The 20614-nt window shown below is 37.1% G+C and overlaps 1 protein-coding gene across 1 annotated transcript in view; it reads right to left on the reverse strand.

The window, feature by feature from the left end:
• The window catches only part of KLHL18 (Kelch like family member 18), a 44939-nt gene that overhangs the window by 21046 nt on the left and 3279 nt on the right, over window positions 1-20614 (reverse strand). The window contains exons 2-6 of the mRNA XM_083134881.1: window positions 20260-20390; window positions 5010-5150; window positions 2973-3171; window positions 1756-1916; window positions 299-435 (exon numbers count right to left, since the gene is read on the reverse strand). Coding sequence (XP_082991007.1) covers window positions 299-435; window positions 1756-1916; window positions 2973-3171; window positions 5010-5150; window positions 20260-20390 — 769 coding nt within the window. The remainder of the gene's footprint in view (window positions 1-298; window positions 436-1755; window positions 1917-2972; window positions 3172-5009; window positions 5151-20259; window positions 20391-20614) is intronic.

A 20614-nucleotide genomic window follows, 5' to 3' on the forward strand; every position in this document is an offset into this window, starting at 1 on the left:
GGACAACAAACAAAGGCGTACCGAACAATAATTATGGGACAGAGGGAGTATGCATATTGCATAATTTTCAGGATATATAGACTCTGCGAAAGTGCTGGATTGGATTTTTGTGGACATCACAAGACATCCAAACATCAGATTAGCAATTAAATTCCAAACGATACTTCCCGATACCGATACATTAGTATCAGCTCAGTCCTAGTTATATTATTATGTATTCTTCTAGATGAATATTATAGTTACAACATTCCTTGCTTGAAAGCTTAAATTAAATGAGAACTTGGCACCAGCAACTCACCAGATTTGGTCAATCCTCCAACAGCAAATATATGTCCCATCACATAATTACAGCATCTGGGTCGAGTTCTGAAACTCTGAAGCAAAGGTCTTCTCTCCGGCATCAAGTGGTAGTCCCTGGCCTCGTCCAACAAGTCCCTGCAATGCAACAAATACTCGTATTTGAAAGAATACTATCTTTCAAGTTACAAAAAAGAAAAAAGATGCAATAACTAATATTGTTCTCACAAAAAAAAATAAAAAAAATAAAGCTGTTCAGGCTCACCCTACCAATTCCTATATCAAATTTTTTTCAGTGAGTTTTGCACACACTAATTATAAATCCACATATTCTTTCTGGGGTCATTATACGAGGGCCATTTTTCTTGTAGTGGCAAAACTCTTGGTGAACGCTTGTCAGTTGTTGCTGGGACAAAAGACAATTGGGTCTTGTTTAGTCTTGTACTGTGGATCGTATGTAGGTGTTTGGATTGAATAGTACTGTTGCACATGGAAGGAATGTGCCACATGCGCCAAGGAATTTGAAAGTGGTCGTGAATTCGTGAATCACCCGCAAAGAGCATGGTGGCAGGCATCCTCGCACGGCAACAGATCCACCTCACCTTGATGCACTTCGCAGATTGCTGGAGAATGATCGACAGATTTTTGTTTATGTATGTACAAGGTGATGGAGCACCCAACTTATTTGTTTCCCAAGATGAAGGAACCGCTGAGGGGGAAAAGCTTTCCAGACGTCCTGAGCATCATTTCGGCCACAGGGCGGTCTCTGCGCACACTGGCACGAATGGGAGCTATCAATGGCATCAACGACTGCCAGATGTTTGGAAACGTGTTCACGCAGCAGCAGGAGATAACATTGAAGGATTGTAAATGATTCCAGGTATGTATCTTCTTTCATGTCTCTTTCTCATACATGTTGCCACTACAAGAAAATTGGCCCTTGTACATGGTTAAAAATGCCACTGAATCATTATTTTGATGCAGAGATCAACATTGTACTATCATCCACAACTGTTAACGTACTTAAAAATACAACTTTATACATGTAGATAACATTTACATCCTTTGGACGTTAAAATTTAAAACGGAACATAGTCATTTTCTCATGGGAGAGACAGCTTCGATTCCAAGGCTGGGTGATCAATTGTTGGAATTTTTCCAACGATGTTCCTGTATAAGGAAACTCTGGGATTCACTCAGCCTCTAATAAAATGGGCACCTGGGGTAAAGATGGTTGGAGCATGGTGCTGATTTTGTCATCACTGAAATATTGCAAAGATCACAAATATGTGGGGTCCTACCTAGACATACTCCTATGTGCATGCATGGCACAGTGCAATCAGGATAGGGAACTTTACCAATATTACAGAACAATATATTCGCAACATGTTTTCTGAGAATAAATAGTAGAAACTCGGCGAATGAACTCAAATCAAGATTAAAAGTACAGTAGCTTACCTGCATTTATGCGAACTTCTGATTAATTCCTCTGTTGCAACTCGATCAGCTAGATAGTGAGGAGTCAATAAGGGCATACGGACATGTGCTAGCAATAGCGGAAGTTCACTTTGTCTAGTATCAGGTTCCCTCTTCACCCATCTCATAACAGCTTCAAATACCTACAAGATAGTGGAGAAATATAAGAAATTACAATGAGTAAAAAATGCAGCTTTCTTTAAATATGAAAAAAAAATTAAAAATTTACCATTCAAAGCTATAAATAAAACTTAATGATAAAATTAATCAATTTAGTGCTTGTAATTTTATTATTATTTATAATAAAGTGAAAATTCTCCACTCTGGAAGGTACAGTTTCATAAGTCTTTATAACTGCCCATGTTGGAACAGTGTTGGTTTTATGAATTTTGGTTTGTATATAAAAAAACGGTTCCTTCTGTAATATATCGTTTCTATATTTTTTACAATTTGATGCATCCTGTTCATGAGATACATTGATTATATATTTATATGAAGTGAATAATAATATATATACAATTTCATTGATAAACTATGTCAAAAGTGGTATCAATACAGTACCAATTTATCTAATCTATCTCTACAAACTTTACTTACTACCAGGCCCAGATTTTGATGACATGTCATCTTTTTTTCCTTATGTAGTGTGCGTTGTTCTTAAGTGTTAAAACCCAGAAAACGAACCTCTGCTTATAAAAATGTGAATTTTATTGCACATTTTTGTCATATTTTCTATTTTTTAAGTTTTTGGCAATTTTTCGCATTTTACATCTTTTTCTGATCTTTTTTTGCGTAATTGCAAAAAAAAAAACCAATGTAATTGCATTACGTCTCACTCACTTATTTTTGGCCAGGAACTGACATATATCGCCTTAATGTTGGTAACAATGAAAAGAAGAATTCTATCAACACACGATTGTAGGAACAAAGCAACATGTCGGTCAACATTATCTAACGCAGTAATTCTGAATAAGATAGATTTTTATACATAAAATACACATGCACCTTGTAATTTCAGTTATAATATTACAGAAGAAAGAACTGTGCCTTAACAGTCATACCCTGAAATAAAAACAAAAACTTTTAAGTTTTTTTTGGGTCATTATATTGATATTTTAGATCATTTTTCAGATATTTTTAGGTTATCAAAATCTGGGCCCTGCTTATTACTTATAGAAAACTTTAATTTGAACTATTACCTGTTCTTCTGATATAACATGAAGTTCATCCCTCCGCAAAATATCTAACAATTCAGATAGTTTCAAGCTCATATATTCATCAGCTTTTGATACATCAAAAAAATACTGTTGAACGTATTTATCTGCAGCTTCAACCAAAGCGCTACATCCCAGGGCATCTGCAAATGAACGAATTCCCAGAACATTATGTGGATGAAATCTGTAAAATAAAAATTACACCCATCATATACTTCATTTAATTATTTTTTACTGTTGTAACAAATAGCATTACTGAGGGAATTTTAGACTCTTACTTCACAATGTTTTATTTTAGACAAGTTATATATGATAATTCAAAACACACAGTATCATTAATGATGATTAAAATAAAACAATAGTTTTTCTTGTATGTACGCATTGCTTGCATTGTAGAATTATTTTCTTGTATTTTACAGTTATTACAAGCATAAGAAAACCGTTTTTCATTGTGACGTTTCAGGAGAACACACACTCCCTTCATCAGACATTTATTTATATTTTGACTAAAGATACAGTTATAACAATGGTTAGCAATTTTTTTAAACAAAAAGCATCCGTTATATAATGGATGTTGTCAATGTTACATTGTTGTAATAACTGTCAAAAGGAACGTCACAATGAAAAACTGTTTTCGTGCTTGTAATAATCGTAAACTACAAGAAAAGAAAAGAAAACAAATTTAAAGAAAAATATGTCTTTGTTCTGGTATTATTTAAAAGATACCACATTACCAGCCTATTTTACATTACATAAATTTGCGTAAGAAGTAGGAATGACCAATAACAATTTTCATGCAGATTCTCACTGATACAATGATGGAAAATTTTAACAATTAAAAGTTGTTCAAAACATTAGTGTGTAAGTATTTTACTCCAATTATGAGCATCAATTTATCAATAGTTCTACTTCAAAATACTCAAGAATTACAATAGATTATTAAAATACCTCTTATGTAATCACAAAATACAGTTTTTCCACACAGGTGCAAAATACATGGAAACTTCAAATTTTGCATAATTTCCAGGATAATTACACTTCATAAATGCAATTATTAAATATTTACAATCACAATAATTACAATACCACTAACAGAAATGTCAGGAAAAAAACATGTAGTAAGGTATTTTGTAATTTTCTCACTTCATGTCACTTTTCTGCCACTCTTGGTCAATTGCAAAGATGAGAATAAAATGGTTTCCTATGTACATATTTATGGTGAATAAAAGATCAATATTTCGGTACAAAAACTAGGTACATTTCGGGAACAAAAGTGGTATCAAATGGCTCTTTGGTGCTAAAATGGTGAATAAAATCCTGAATTTGATTTTTTAAAATATACTTATTACACAAAATTAACATTTTCCTTCAAATAGCACATTTATGTAGTTATCAGTTACAGTTTTATTCCTGTGTAAATGAGTCCATTTCTTGCTTCAAATATTTACAGTAGAATTAATCAATTTTCCATGATTTGCATAACTCACAGGATAATCTAGACTTCAGAAAGTGTGCTGTCGGTAAATAAACTATAAATTTAATTGTAGATTAGGCACACACAGATGTACTACGTAGAAATTTCTAAGAGTTTATTTCAAATTTTGAAAATTCCTTTTTCATCATTTTGTGACAAATTACAGTAAGAAAATGCACATAATACCTCTCAAAAACACGCGTGTGTTATTTCACATTTTGTGTTTGTCAAAAACTAAATATGCATGCTCTAGTGTTTACACACAGGTGATAAAGGAACCCTTGCAAAGGAATTAAATGTACTTACTGAGGCCCTTCACTGTTGTTATCGGGCTTTCTAGACCAGAGTTCACGACATCTTTTCTACAGTAACTTCTCAATTAGCATCACAGTAATGGGTCAACACCAAAAGTTTCAGGGATCGAACCCACGATAGAGGTGACCATTTATGCGGGAGCTCATCTAAGTTCATAAACATCATGAAATATTCAAAATCGTAAACTTCAGGCCATTTTATCACCTAGTGTACAAAATGGAAAAACCCTGTACCTTCTTTTGAGATAATCGGCACATGCATCTTTCACTTTGGATAGCTGCAAAAACGAAGCTCCAACCATGAGAGACTGCACATTGTTATTGCTTATCACAATCTTTCCACTGTACGCAAAGTTTATAAGGGATTCCAATGCCCTGTAAGCAAAAAAATATTATTCAATCAATAAAAGGCTCATGAATAACTGGTAAAGATTATAAAAATACCACTTTTTGGACACTCTTCAAAATAACTTGTGAATCATGTCATACACGCATGTTGCTTGGAAGAAAAATATGATTATTATAGAAAAACAATATAGCTGCTGACCAAGGTACCTTGTATTGACATATAAAAAAAACACTACACTGATCATGTGACATATCCACCCTATCAGGGTCTTCTTCAGACTAAGAAACAAATGATATTTTTATTTTATTTTAAATTAGTTTCTTAGTCTGAAGAAAACCCTGATATAGGGTAGAAATGTCATGTGTATGGTGTAGTATTTTTTTATATTTTTTTACGTAAATAAAAACTGCCTTAGTCATTAGGTGTAGCATTTTTCAAAGATGGAAACAAGGCTTAACCCTTAAAAGGACGGACCGTGACAAGGGTGTGTCAGCAGGCATTTCCCTTTAAGGATGGCTTGTAACACCGGTGTCACATGCAGCTTTTTCTCGTTACTTTTTTTACATAATGTAACTTGGATAACACTGGTCTACAAATTTTCATGAACTTTCTGCTTATGTATATTTTTCAGTCTTATTTTCATAATTTGGACCTGCTGAACACGAATATGACATTGGTTTTGCTGTAACATCAGTTTTTCGGATAATATGGGTCGTTTATTATTTCATATTGAAAGTGCAACGTGTAGCCTATATGTCATATGTATTATGTAGAAAAACATAAAATTACAAACACAGTACAGTCAGTATCCAGTAAATTACATATATAATGAACAGTATAACAATGAAAAATAGCTAAAGCAATACAATGAAATGAGCAGAATACAATAATATTACTCATCAGTCCCTTCATTTAGTTTATCTTATGTGACAACATGTTCAAGAATGAATATTTGTTGTTCGTTGCCTTTTTGGGGAAACACTCCCTTCTCCTTCATCACGAACTAATCCCCAAATGTAATCACCCATCACGGCACAGTCCCATCTTCCCTGGTATCTGCCTTCCATGAATTGAATGTTCTTTTGAAAGTGTTCGCCGTGTTCTTCGCTTATCTCTCCCAAATTCTGCCAAAGAAATCAAGATGCGAATGAAGCATGTGTAATTTTACAGATATTCTACAGCCCAGTGCTCTATATCTATCAATTAGTCATCTAGCTCTTTCTGGTTCAGTAAATGAGGTTTCTTGCTATCCTCATCAGCAGTAACATGGTCACCAGAACTGTCCAAATCACTACCTTCTTCCACAAACGTGGTTTGGATTTGAGGCGATGGTATAGGAAGATGTTCACTGTCAGGAACAGGTGCTCGGGAGGATGGTATGTCAAGGTACTATAGCTTACGCCTGTTCTTCCCTCTCCTGAAATGTGGCAGGTCGATCATGCAAAAGTAACAATCATCATGATGATTTGTAGGTTCCCTCCACACTCGCAGAATCGCAAATGGCAGGCATTTCCTGCTACCACGCAACCAATGTTCCATCGTCGACCTGCAGTTACCACATGTAACATGTGGAGCTCATGGTTTGTCCAGATCACAAACAACCATTCCAAAGTACTCTTTATAGTCTTCACAAAATTTTGTCCCTGGTACAATGACGTTAAACTTGTTTGGGCCCAATATTGTATCCACATACATAAGAGAACGAGTCTGCATGTAATTTGCACTTCCGACCTGCTGACATGCTGTTCCATAACCAAGCAAATGAACTTAACGCAGGTTAACATGCACCCAGACTGAAGTAGCAGACATGGTGGCGAAGAAACAACCTTCAAACACACAACCACAAAGCCAAAGTAGGAATTCAGGTGAGCGCTTGTACTCTTCACATTTACTACGCACCGATAAAAACACACAAAAAATAGATAAACCACACAGACGGGGTAGACGTGAAGGGGGAGTTTCAAACCTTTACACGAGTTAAAATCAACAGCAACTGTGCTTCCATCTAGCGACTGTAAGAGTAAATACACCCATATTGCTGTGGCTAAGGCAGCAGTGCGAGAGAACAAAACATGCTAATATCTTTCAAAATGTTGATATTTTGACAAAATCGTTGCCGGATTCATGTTTAGTGGGTCGAAATCTATAAGAATTCATCACAAAACAATGATAAGCAAAATCTTGTTGACCAGTGTAATGATCGGAGGTACATTTTTGAGTTCTGCATGAGTCTAGAGGTATGCAATTAACAATTAGTAAAATTTAATTTCATTGTTACTATTTGGGGGGGGGGTGGAGGGGGAAGAAATGCCTGATACATTTTATTTTTTTAATATTTTTTTTTGCGATTTATTTTTATTGGTTTTTAAAACATCGCTTCCTTCTCAATTTCGATTTTGGTGTTTCAAAACACACTTTTGGCAATAGAAGTATAACCTACCAACATTCCTGGTGCCAAAAGCATAGGTGGGGCGGCTGGGAAAGAAAGTCATAAGCCTCCAGCCATCCTGGCATAGACTGTGTGGGGGTTCGATGAATTTCAAAGTTTGTGTAAAAAAAATGCTTTCCATTTTTTCTTCCTCTTCTAACTAATTACGGAACTTTTTTTTCCATCAGGATTATAGCCCAAAGTATACTGAACAAAACTACTATCCGTGACAAAAATATTGAGCCCTCGGTTCACGCACTTGTAAAATTGTACTCCATGGGAGGAAAAAATTCAAATATATCTTATTGCAAATCTTCAAGTATCTACTTTTTAATAAGCGTTATCTGAAAATTAATCTTAACCTTATCTTACAATAATAAAAAAATCAGTGAAAAGTGTTTTTTTCCTTTCAATTTTCACGAACGGGGAACTTAACACCATACAGTTCATAATCGACTGTACATATAATTTTAAGATTTTGGTACTTGAAATTTAATTATTTCTGCACCTCTGTAGAAAAAATCAAATACATTTTTTTACTAGATGCTTCAAAAATTGGCATTTTAGGGAAACGTGCAAACTTGAAATATATAATTACAAATTCAATGAAATTGCAGAAAATTGATATAACGCATATGATCAAATTCCAGAAGTTTGGCGTATGTACCTCAAATATGCTTCCAGATATTAATTATTCTTTCGCACTCCTAATATGGTAGACGGGTGCATGACATATGCCCAGGTGCGGTCAATCTCAGACTCCGCAGGCTGCAGGTGACTTCCACAGCTTTGCCATTTCGTTGCACTTCACTTCAAGAATCGCGCAAGTGCATGCCGTGTAGCCGATTCAAAGTATTGTCACAGAATAAAATAATTAATTAAATATTTCTCATATTGCAAATGGAGTACTGCTGTACTGTTTTTTTTTTTTGGGGGGGGGTGAATTTCTTCTAGCTGTTAACTTCATATGAACGTCGTCTCCTTTGATACCCGGTGGAGGTACATAGTGGTTCAGATCCCACTTTAAACTGTAAGTACAGTCCCGATTAGCCTACCTGTGCATAAAGTGAACTTAAAGAAAGAGAAAACAACTCCACTCAGCTTTATATGCACGTCATTTTCCCAGTATTATTTTATGTCACACATTTAAACAGACATATTGGGTGCAACGATGTTCGATGAGAGACCCAGTCTTCCCTCTATACAATAATAACACACCTGCTGTGTACAGCGATTCCATAAGCAAGGAAAACAGAGCGAGGAGCATACTAGCGATAGCAACACATAAAAATTATATTGAAAAAATCCGCATTTGAAGCTTTCACGCCAATTAACATTTTAAAATATATTTCGAGCAAAAATGCATGTAAATTGTGTTTATCTCGCAAAATTCACTTGAGCATTGTATCGAGTAGTGGTGGTGGTTTCAGCATCTAACGTGTTGCTATAAATTCCACCTGAAATATTGCTTTTATATTTTTCGTCTCTTACAAACCTGCAACTGTTGTAATAAGCAAGTAGTTGTGGGTTCATTTAGAGAGACAGAAGAACTAAAAACTAATAAATTTTCAATAAATATAATGAGTGAAAGGTAAAAGTATAAAATGCTGTTCATAATGGATTCTGTTGAACTGGATAATTAAAATAAAAGTCGTATATCTTTCTTCTCACCACATCTTGCAAAAACTCGCCCAATTTTTTGTCGTTCCCTGTTTGTTTACATACCTTTTTCACTGACCTAACCCCCAAACACTCCGCCGTGCACTTGACACCTTGGCTTATGTCGTGAGATGCACCCATATTTCTCCTGGTAGATATCTCTCTTGGCATTGACTATAATTTCTTTTGCACCACTATGATATTACAGTCTTGCCATTATCATGCAACAAAAAATCACTTGACAGAACCGCTATCACTCAATACTGTGCGTACGAACAAACACGCAAACTTGTGAGAGACCGACTGACTGGACAGAATGCACGTAAGAATTATTATGGCTATGTGGGTGTTCAGGCAATATTCATGGCAGGAATGTAACCACAGAAGTGACAAAAGAAACTATCAGCATCTCTACAATGCTTTCCTTTGCGCAACATATTCTTTCGGCTCATTTCCTGTGCCAAAGCTGCTTGGATGCGGAGTTTAAAGGGCAATGGAAAAGCTTGGCAACAAATCTCACTTGCTTTACATACGTTCATAGCAACGATGTAAATTGTGCGGAAACCGGTGTCGTTTGATATGTTCATCGCCTGTATTATTATACTTTTAAACGTATTATTATATTTATTAACAATAACTTAATAATAATCAGCGGTGAACGATGAGACTCGGTGCAGTACACAGACTCCTCTCAGGTACAGGGATAGTGTTAGGCAAAGACAATATTCACAGCACAGAAAAATAAAACCACATTGCTGCAGTAGAAAAAGTAAAAGGTTTATTCTTTATTTATGGCAATTATAATGTGAATATACTTGAGACGAAGGCGAGGATTTCGCTTTGTCGATGAATTGACTCAACTAAAAATGCATAAACTCAATGCGTGGCTATCGGCATGCCTATGATCACAAAGACCTAGCTTGCACCCTGAACTACCACACCAAGAGATATGCAATAATAACTTGAGCCAATATTTGCTCTCTAGCCTTTTATTCCCAAATTAATCCTTAGGCTAGCTTTATTATTTAACGTAGAATGGTTGCAGTATTGTGCATAGCATCAATGCATGGCTATCGGCGTACCTATGATCACATAGGCTTAGCTTGCACCCCGAACTACCATACCAAGATGTATGCACAACACCGTGGAGTTCTTTTTAAGTTTAAAAGCTTCGTCGATCCGTGGCAAAAGCGTGTTATTTCATACGCCATATCCTCGCTTTTATACCATTTTCGAGAACACAGATTCAAGTGCAGATGAATCACTCACTATCAACAAAACTGACATCTACACATGTTTAGAAATACAAATTCACATAGTGCACTCTCGCAAACATGAAGATACATTAAACTACTCATAATAGAGCATAAAATACAATAAACATTAAACAAAAGATATACATTACAAACAAGGTGCAATATTACATAAAATAACACAACATTTATGTGTCCTTTCATAAAAGTATAATATATCAGTGACATATTTTGAAGTTGTGACGTCACATAAAAATATGGATCATATCATCTGCCCCTTCCTGTCGGAAAGTAAGTTTCAGTTAGGAAGTTATCTCTACCTGGAGGAAACTTAGTTTTGTAGTACAAACTCTTTCTTCTTATCCTCCAAAAAGTGCACCAGTTTTAGATTATCCAATTTAACCTTACCATATAATTCTTTAGTCTTTGGAATTAACAATGTCACAACATTATTTTCCACTTTGTCCACTAAATAACGTCCTACCCACAACATAAATAACTTTTGAATGGTCCTATCTAGTAGGGAGCTTAAGGAGTGGTTTCTAACCATAACAAAGTCACCAACTGTCACTGGCTTGGTGTTTCCCTTTTCTTTTATATTCTTCGATATCTTCTTCTTCTCCCTGAATTGGACTAAGAATAATTTGGACATCCAATCCGGTTGGGCTTCTTCCCGTTCGGGCCAATTGAAATGTGTTACGATCTCTCTGGGTATAGGATGATTGAAGAATAGTTCAGCAGGCAAATATCCAGTAGTTTCAGAAATAGAATAATTAATCAGCAAAACGACTGGAGGTATATGTTACCATCAGGCTTAACAAATATTAAGGTGCTCATACAAGATGAATCAAGGCACAGTAACATCTCATTGTTTCCACTTTATCAGTTCTTCTTTCAGGAGCCTTCTTTAGGCTATAGGTATGGGATATGGAGATCAATACGCAGGTTCTGTTGTGGTGAGTTCAATCTCACACTGGAAGTTTTTAATAGTACCTGGTCTCTCGGAAAATACATCTTTATGCTTCAGTAAGACTTCCTTCAATTGGTTTCTACACCTTTCGCATAAAATATCATTCGCATTGACCTTCTGAAGAATGTCGTCAGGACTAGCCGTCCACTGATCGACATGGGGAATCTTCACACACTTTTCTTACACACGTCCCTGTCGAAGATCCATTATTCACGAGGTCCTGCTCTACCGGAACTCCGTCCACGGTGAGGGATAACTTCTCGTGCTGTAGGTCAATTCCTGCTTCATATTTCCTGAGGAATGGGTAGTCCAAAATAAAGTCAGCTTCGAGACCTTTCAAGAAAAACATGTCCTCCAATAAATTTCTTCCAGCAATCTCCAGATATACATTTGCCTACTACATCCCACAACTCTAGTTTTGTTTTTCTCAGTGAAATCAGTCAGCCTAACATCTGGACATGTTTGTAACTGCAATGACGGCAGCTTCTCTTTAATCTTCTTCCAAATGGCGTAGCTCATGAGATTACATTCGCTGCCAGTGTCCAGAACACAAATAAAATCGAGGACTGTTACAGTTGCTTTAATTAATGAAGCCCTGGGTAAATTTTCCTTTCTAACTGCCTGTTGTAGTGCTCTATCTAAACTTTGTTCTCCTTCATTGAGAGTCAGCACAACAAAAATATGATTATCTATATGATTATTTATAACTCTGTCATCTGTTCCCAGAGAAGTCCAAGATTTTAGACCAACCGTGATAGGGAACGAAGAATTCACGTTGGGCAACTGGCTAAATCCGACTGCATACCACTCGGATTAGCACTAGTCGATGGTGCCCAACAAAAGTCTCTTGTTATGTCGACACTTTAGCGTTGCTCGTTCTTCAAACCTGAAGCAGAAGGTTCAAACGGAGGCGCCGTCACTCTGAAGTTACTGGGTTCAGAGGCGTTATGTGAAGAGTCACGGGAATGGTCTTCTGGATCAGATCTGGAACGACGCGGCCCACATGCGTAGTTGTTCCTGCCATCCCTTCTTGGATGATTACGCCGCCTGTTGTAATTCGAATAACCATTTCTATGGTTCTGCGTAACTTGTCTGACCCGGGGGAGTTGGTTTCCAATTCTATTTTGTCTAGGAGCATTTCCCTGGCCAGCACCTTCTCTATTCCACACAGGCTTCCAACTGTCCTGCTCCTCAAGCACCTCAAACCTTTTCAGAAAGTCGGCTAGCTGCCGTACAGTTTGAGGAGAATTAGCTAGACTCAGACTGCGAGCTCTATATGGAAGCTGGGAGATTATTAAATTCACAATCTCAGGTTCTATGTAACGGGCAAACAGATTGCAGTAGGCTGAGTAAATAGACCAGGCATATTCTTCCATGCTCATACCGGACTGCTTTGAGTATCGGCGAGATCTCACTGCTGTCAGCTGCCTCTCTTTGGCCTCTTCTGAAGCATATTGTTTGCGAAAACGACGGCAGAAATCAGAATAGGACTTGAACTCTAACTGGTTTGCTCGAAACCAATGCTCAGCCTGGCCCTTGAAAAGCAGAGGAATAATTTATAATCGGTATTCGTATGGAATCTGCATTAAATCAAAATTGATATTAAGTTCCTTTTACTGCTCATCATTCTGGGCTTTCAGGTCTCCCTTGAACTTCTACAAGGAATTAAGGTCTGTCATCCTTGGAGTTCCAGTCATTGCTGATCGCTGAGTTATTGGCAGCGACTCATCTGACCCGCTTCTCGCATTTCCATGCCTTCGTGTTCGCTTCCTGATTTTTGCTTGATACTGACAGTCAGAGCTGGTGCTGGAAGAGGAGGAACTGCGATCTTTCTTCCTTTCTAGACATTTCCTCTTTGTCCTTTCTTCATAAAGACTGTGCCGGGCCCTGAGAGATTCACGCTCTCTGTAACCTCTGTCATCGCCTGAAAGACTAAAGGTAGGTGGAATAGCAGGGGCCACTTCATTATCTCTTGAATCAGCAGTAACTCGTGGGCAACAGACTTGTTTGTCTTCTCTAGTTTTCTCTCCATCGCTTCATTTAGTTCATTGTTCATAGTTGGCAACACTACACTCTCAGCAACTGCAGACGGGTGACCAGCGGTTCGAGATCCAATTTCTATTTCTGTTTGCCGGGAAACGTGCATACTCTCTTAACTGATTTGTAAGTTGTTCTACTTGTCTTTATTTCCTCAACATCGTTGCTTCTTTGAGACACAACTACTGAAATATTTTCTTGGACCTCAGCCCGGAACTGTATTTTGTCAGTCTCAGCCTTGGCCAACATCTGTTCTATTGTCAGCTGTTGTTCAATAATCCTATTGCACTCTCCAGTGAATCTGCACTCTTCAGTGAATCTTGAGTTAATATCCTCCACATCTGTGCAAACATTTTCCGTGGTTTATTTACATTGGCTGCCAAGTTATGCCGGAACTCATCAAAGTCTATCTCTCTAGCCTGCCGGATTTCTTCAGAGAATCGCGCCCTTGTTTCCTCGTTCTAAGACTTCAGTTGTTGAATCTCACAGGCCATTTCGCCTATTTCAGCTCTTCATAGATTCATCGTGCTGCTTATCGATATCATCCTTTAGCAACGCACATTGTCTGAGGATATCTTCCTTTAATATTTCAGATTGTCTACAGATATCAGCCTTCAAGTTGTTAATGGAATTAAGTTGCTGTTTAATATCAGCCTGCAAGGCTTCAAACTGTTTGCAGATATCAGCCTGCAGTGTTTCAGACTGTTTGCAGATATCAGCTTTCAGTGCTTCAGACTGTTTACACATATCAGCCTGTAATGTTTCAGACTGTTTGCAGATATCAGCTTTCAGTGCTTCAGACTGTTTGCTAATATCAGCCTTCAGTGCTTCACACTGTTTACACATATCAGCCTGCAATGTTTCAGACTGTTTGCTAATATCAGATTGTAATTTTTCCATACTTTCCACTTGTTGCTTGCTAATTCCTTCAATCATGGCTTTTAATGCTTTGAACATATTTAATGGATCAGATGAACTATCCGTAGACAATGATTCACAATCTTTACAAACCAAATCGGTAGCTTCGTGGCTTTCAGTTCAAATATCTAGGCCACAACATTCATAATGTAGAAGCTTTGTACATTTCTTGCACACACATGTGGTTCTTTCTTTATCAATGTCCCGGCAACAATCGGGAACCTTAAGCTCTGAACTTGAAGCAAGATTTTATTTTGCACTACGCAAATGTTTTCTTTCCATTTCGAACGAAATATCTCTCTGATTTTCTACAAATATAAAAGTTTAGTGCTCTTGCACAATAAATCTCAATGTTAAACAATTGTCTTGCCCATGTATACTACAATATCGAGCCAACACGTTGGACTGCCACTTGATACGTTCATCGCCTGTATTATTATACTTTTAAACGTATTATTATATTTATTAATAATAACTTAATAATAATCAGCGGTGAACGATGAGACTCGGTGAAGTACACAGACTCCTCTCAGGTACAGGGATAGTGTTAGGCAAAGACAATATTCACAGCACAGAAAAATAAAACCACATTGCTGCAGTAGAAAAAGTAAAATGTTTTATTCTTTATTTATGGCAATTATAATGTGAATATACTTGAGACGAAGGTGAGGATTTCGCTTTGTCGATGAATTGACTCAACTAAAAATGCATAAACTCAATGCGTGGCTATCGGCATGCCTATGATCACAAAGACCTAGCTTGCACCCTGAACTACCACACCAAGAGATATGCAATAATAACTGAGCCAATATTTGCTCTCTAGCCTTTTATTCCCAAATTAATCCTTAGGCTAGCTTTATTATTTAACGTAGAATGGTTGCAGTATTGTGCATAGCATCAATGCATGGCTATCGGCGTACCTATGATCACATAGGCCTAGCTTGCGCCCCAAACTACCATACCAAGATGTATGCACAACACCGAGGAGTTCTTTTTAAGTTTAAAAGCTTTGTCGATCCGTGGCAAAAGCATGTTATTTCTTACGCCATATCCTCGCTTTTATACTATTTTCGAGAACACAGATTCAAGTGCAGATATCTACAAAAGGATACTATCAACAAAACTGACATCTACACATGTTTAGAAATACAAATTCACATAGTGCACTCTCGCAAACATGAAGATATATTAAACTACTCATAATAGAGCACAAAATACAATAAACATTAAACAAAAGATATACATTACAAACAAGGTGCATATAATATTATTATTGTAATATGTACATATATTATTATTATTACATATAATAACACAACATTTACGTGTCCTTTCATAAAAGTATAATATATCAGTGACATATTTTAAACTTATTATTTGCACAAACTCATGCTTTGTATTTTCCAATTCCAACTTCTGGTAGAGCATTATAAATACACAAACTGTTAAATAATAAAGAACACAAAAATTGACATCAATTGCGAACATAATGACGTACAATTGAAGCTGTCGTTGTGGAATATTGTGTTGGGTGCTATATTTACTTGTTTGAAGCCTTTGGGCTGTTCTGCTTTATAGTAACGTAACATGCTGCAGTAACTGACATACTTTATTTCATAACACATCGCTGAGAGCTAAAAACAATGGAAAATATTCATAAACAACATAATCTTCATAAGCCATGCTAAATTTCACTTTCTCGAGGAGGCACAGTGTGTCAAAAGTACTGAAGTACCTAACTAATTATATAAAGCAGTGGCGGTCCCTCCATGGAACAGAGGGAACAGGCTGTTCCCTCCTACTTATCACCCATTGAAGCTATTCAAATTATCTATATTAACATAATAAGAACACTTCTTTCTACCGAAATCAACATTTCCAAAAGTAACGCCGAAGAAAAACATTCACCGTGACTGGGCATCCCTCTACGGCCTGATGCCGAGTATTTCCGACCACGCGCGAAGGTAAACGATCCTCACCACGGAAGCTGAACTCTGTAGCTGTTCCCTGCGAGAGACATAGCGAATTCCTTTTCCTTCGAATTATTGCTATGTGCTAAAGTTTAATTGCGTCGTAGTGATAGTTTTGAGTGTAGTAAGTCCATATTTTCCTAATTTCATTGCAAAATTGCGTCTGTCATTCATAACGAACTGGAAAAATGTTCTATAGTGTAAGCGTCTGCTAAATGCTTTGGCTAAACGCTGCGAAATAGCTTCCGAGGGAACAGCTCGCATCCATCTGTTCCACCAGCCCCAAGCCAAGGCCCAAGATGCACGCAGCGGCAGGACAAGAAAGCGAATGTTGCGAGCGTAGGGTTCCGAATGTTGTATGATCGACAGGCTGAAGACGAAGACGAGAGCTTTTAGTTCATTGAACTTTACAGAAAAGACAGCAAACCAATACCTATTCTAACTGGATTAAAGACTAAAACGAAATCATACACAAGGAATTTTCAAACAAGTTACTCAGGCACGTATCCAGGAATTCCTTTTGAGGGGGGGGGGGGGGGGGCTGAACACAATTTTTTAAAGGGCTATAGATAAAACCTCACAATTGTATGTTTAAGGCCAGTGGTGACAATTGGGTGCCAAAACGGGGGATAGACAAGGCTTAGCATTAAGAGGACATAGTGTGATAGTGCAGGCAAAAAATGGGGAGCAACTATCCCCTAAATCGTTGCCACTGTTTAAAGCTGTCATTTTCATCAGAACGTGAAATCGGAACACTTTCTACCTATCAACTCCTCTGTTTCCATGCTGTAACAGAACCATCTCAGTATGTGTGTTTGTCCATTTCTTCTCATCAGGCATCAAAACATTGATGTATCAGAAGTGTTTTTACGAAGCTGTTACACATGCACGGGATGCACAATCCACTCGACAACACGAAATTCAAACTATGGGCTGCAAACTGGATGCTGACAGTTCTCGAATATTTCACTCTGATTTGAGCCTGAACACCACTAATGTGTCTTGTTCTCCCATGTTATGTTTGCAGTTCTTATGCTCCGGAAGTTCCGCTGTCGTCAATGTCTTCAGCTTTGGACCCGAACTAGAACTAGTAGTAGACTTTGTTACTTTATGGTATTTAGTCATTTTCATTTTCGAATCACTAGATCTTATAAAGCAACCAATGGACACTGACTGATCACTAATTGACTGCATGAATTGCCACACTTACCTCTGAAGTCTTATTAACAAATTCTGTTGTACAGATCAACCGCAAAATTGAAGCCGCGTATTTATACCTTCATTATATTCTATATAATGAGGGTATATAAAAACTATTCGTTAATATTGCCAGTAGTTCGACTCCTTCTCTTATTCAATAACGTTCCCTCTCGCGCCTTCCACAGATTAAAAATTACAATGAATCGCCCTACGTGTGGCGCTACCTTTGTTGTGCAGCTTCCAAATGCTAACAAGTCTCTACATAGTGTTCACGTTCGCTGCGACAACACCGAAAGAGCAAGAAAAATTTACGTGCAATATTATCAAAAACAGGATTACAGAACATTCTCCGTCTTGCCTTAATAAGTATTTCTCTCCTTAAATTATCGTCACATCATTCAAGAAGACAAAAACCTAATTTTATGTAGTGTAAACTGAAAAAAATCCTGGTTGGGGGGGGGGGTCCCTCGAGCCACCTGATCCCCAATTTGGATACGCGCTATTAACAATAACAGGGTTATAGAACATTCTCCGTCTTGTCTCGATAATTATTTATCTCGAATTATCATCACATTATTCAAGAAGCCAAAAACCTATGTAATTTTATCTAGTGTAAATAGAAAAATATCCTGAAAGGAGGGGGGGGGGGCTCGAGCCCCTGATGCCCACCTTGAATACCTGCTATTTACAATAATAGGGTTATACGTAGAACATTCTCCGTCTTGCCTCGATAATTATTTCTCCTTAAATTAACGTCAGATTATTTTATTTCACACCACAAGAAACAAAAAATCTAATTTTATCTAGTGTAAACCGAATACATTCGAGAGGGGCTCGAGCCCCCTAAGCCCCCCTTTGATATGTGCCTGAAGTTACTACAACTCTGTAAAATGATTAACTGGATACTCATCCAGCGGCAAATTATTGTTGTCCTTGTTTGTTCCTGAGAAGGGAGTTTGGAACAGTTCGGGTTTTGTCACAATTTCTACAAATCTAGCGGACGTCATGAAAAAACTCGGCCATCTGAATGTAATTATTTCATTGAGGACGTTTGAAATACAAGAATACTCAACTCTACATAAAAATGTCAACGTAATATACAAATAGAGAGATGAAACAGGATTCGACCAAACATTTATTTCCTCTGATTACTCATAAATTGCCTTCATTATTTTTTTCTTTGTTGTGCATCAACAATTTTGTTTTTGTTTTCTTTACATTATATCATATTTGCTTTAACAATGTTATTGTCATAATTTTAACATTCTTCATGTATGTCACTTCTGACAATTTGTAACATATGTATCGTATATTTATTTAGTTCATTTCAGTAAGGGTTGAATTTTAATTTGTCTACTGCATTATATTATGACAGGCATGGGAGGTGGAGGGCAATGCAGGTCACCTGTTCTCCTGCCTGATTTAGCACCGCACGCCACTGATATAAAGTAAAGTGCTCCCCTGTGCTTTGCACCATTCCATGAAGGCGTATAGGGGGAGTGGGGTTAGGGCACCACACTTTCTTGATCTCTGCTGAGCTGGGGGTGATGTGATCAGCACCATGCCCCTGACTGCCTTTGGCTCCCAGTGTTTCCTCCAGGTACCCACTTTATACAACGCTGGGTGGGCGTCGGAGCTGCTTGAACAGGTTGAAAAAGTCCCGGTTCTCCCCTGATGGGGATCAAACCCGGGTCTCTTGCATGGTAGTCAGATGCCCTAATGACTGAGCTACCGTGGCAGTATTTATTGATATTAATTATAATATCAAAAAATATTATAATGGGAAAAAATACTGTAACATGTTAATACTGTAAAACAGAATTTGGCAAGGATTGTGGCATTAAAAATAAAAAACCTTACTGGAATCTTACAAGATCACCAAATTGCAAAACAAAAACATTCCATCTATAAACAGTCTACAGATAAACTACAACCCGCAGAGATATATGAACACAGTTTTTCTGTGAACACAAAAATATACCTGTTTACTACAGGGACAACACCTCTCACTCGTTTATTTCATAATTTTTAACATTCGTACTTATGTATTGTGCATTGCAAAACATTCTTTTAGGTGGGATTTTGCTTTTCTCACAAAAATAATTTCAATTTTTCACATTAACAGTACTTAATTATTGTTCTTCCTTCTTTCGCTTCCGTAACACACAATATGGCGGGCATAGCTTGAGTCGCATTGTGGAATTCCGTGTTTCCAACCTTCTTAACCAGACAATGCCCCATGAACCATTCCCGCATAGCCCCAGAAACCATTCATGGTAAGGTTAGGTTAGGTTCTGTTAGGCTAGGCAAACATAGTTAAAATTTGGGGTTGCAGTAATATAAGGAATGTATAGTTCATATTTTCACCTTCTTGCAAAACAACGGGTTGTTGGAAACACTGACAGGAGGTTACGTCATCAAACATGTGCAAGATCTGGTTCACGTAGATGAAGGAAATGCAAGCAATGGGAATTGTGCATCTGAGATATATTTTTCTTGAAAAATACATGATTTCCGGGTGAAATAGATTCCACGATGAAAGAAAATACCTTGACAAACTTTGCAAATGACACAGAACCTGATTTTCGCAAGTAGTTTCTTCTGTAAAATTGAAGAAATATGTTGGCCCGATACTAAACAGTTACCAAATAGCTACATATTTACACAACATTAAAACAATAATATAAGAAGACTGCTTACATTGCATCTATCCCTTGAATAGTTATATCATTTTGTTTGCTTTCGACCATGTCATGAGTGAACATAGCATGGAAATATGGTATAGTCGATGCTAAAACAATCCGATGGGCACTAAATGATTGGTCATCAACCTGTAAAAGCAAACAGATAGTCATTTTACAAATCAAGATAAACATAAAATTAACTATCCACTTCAAACCAAGTAATATCAGCTTATTGGGGTTTGTATTTGTTTTAGATCATATCAGAGAAACTGAAACAATTATAATATTGGGCAAGTATTTAAGAATACATATACTTTCATAGGTTGTACAAAATAAACATGGACCTACCATCGAAATCACGGTGAATTTTT

The sequence above is a fragment of the Lepisma saccharinum genome, chromosome 1, assembly GCF_977018435.1.
Source record: "Lepisma saccharinum chromosome 1, izLepSacc3.1, whole genome shotgun sequence".
Taxonomy (NCBI): domain Eukaryota; kingdom Metazoa; phylum Arthropoda; class Insecta; order Zygentoma; family Lepismatidae; genus Lepisma; species Lepisma saccharinum.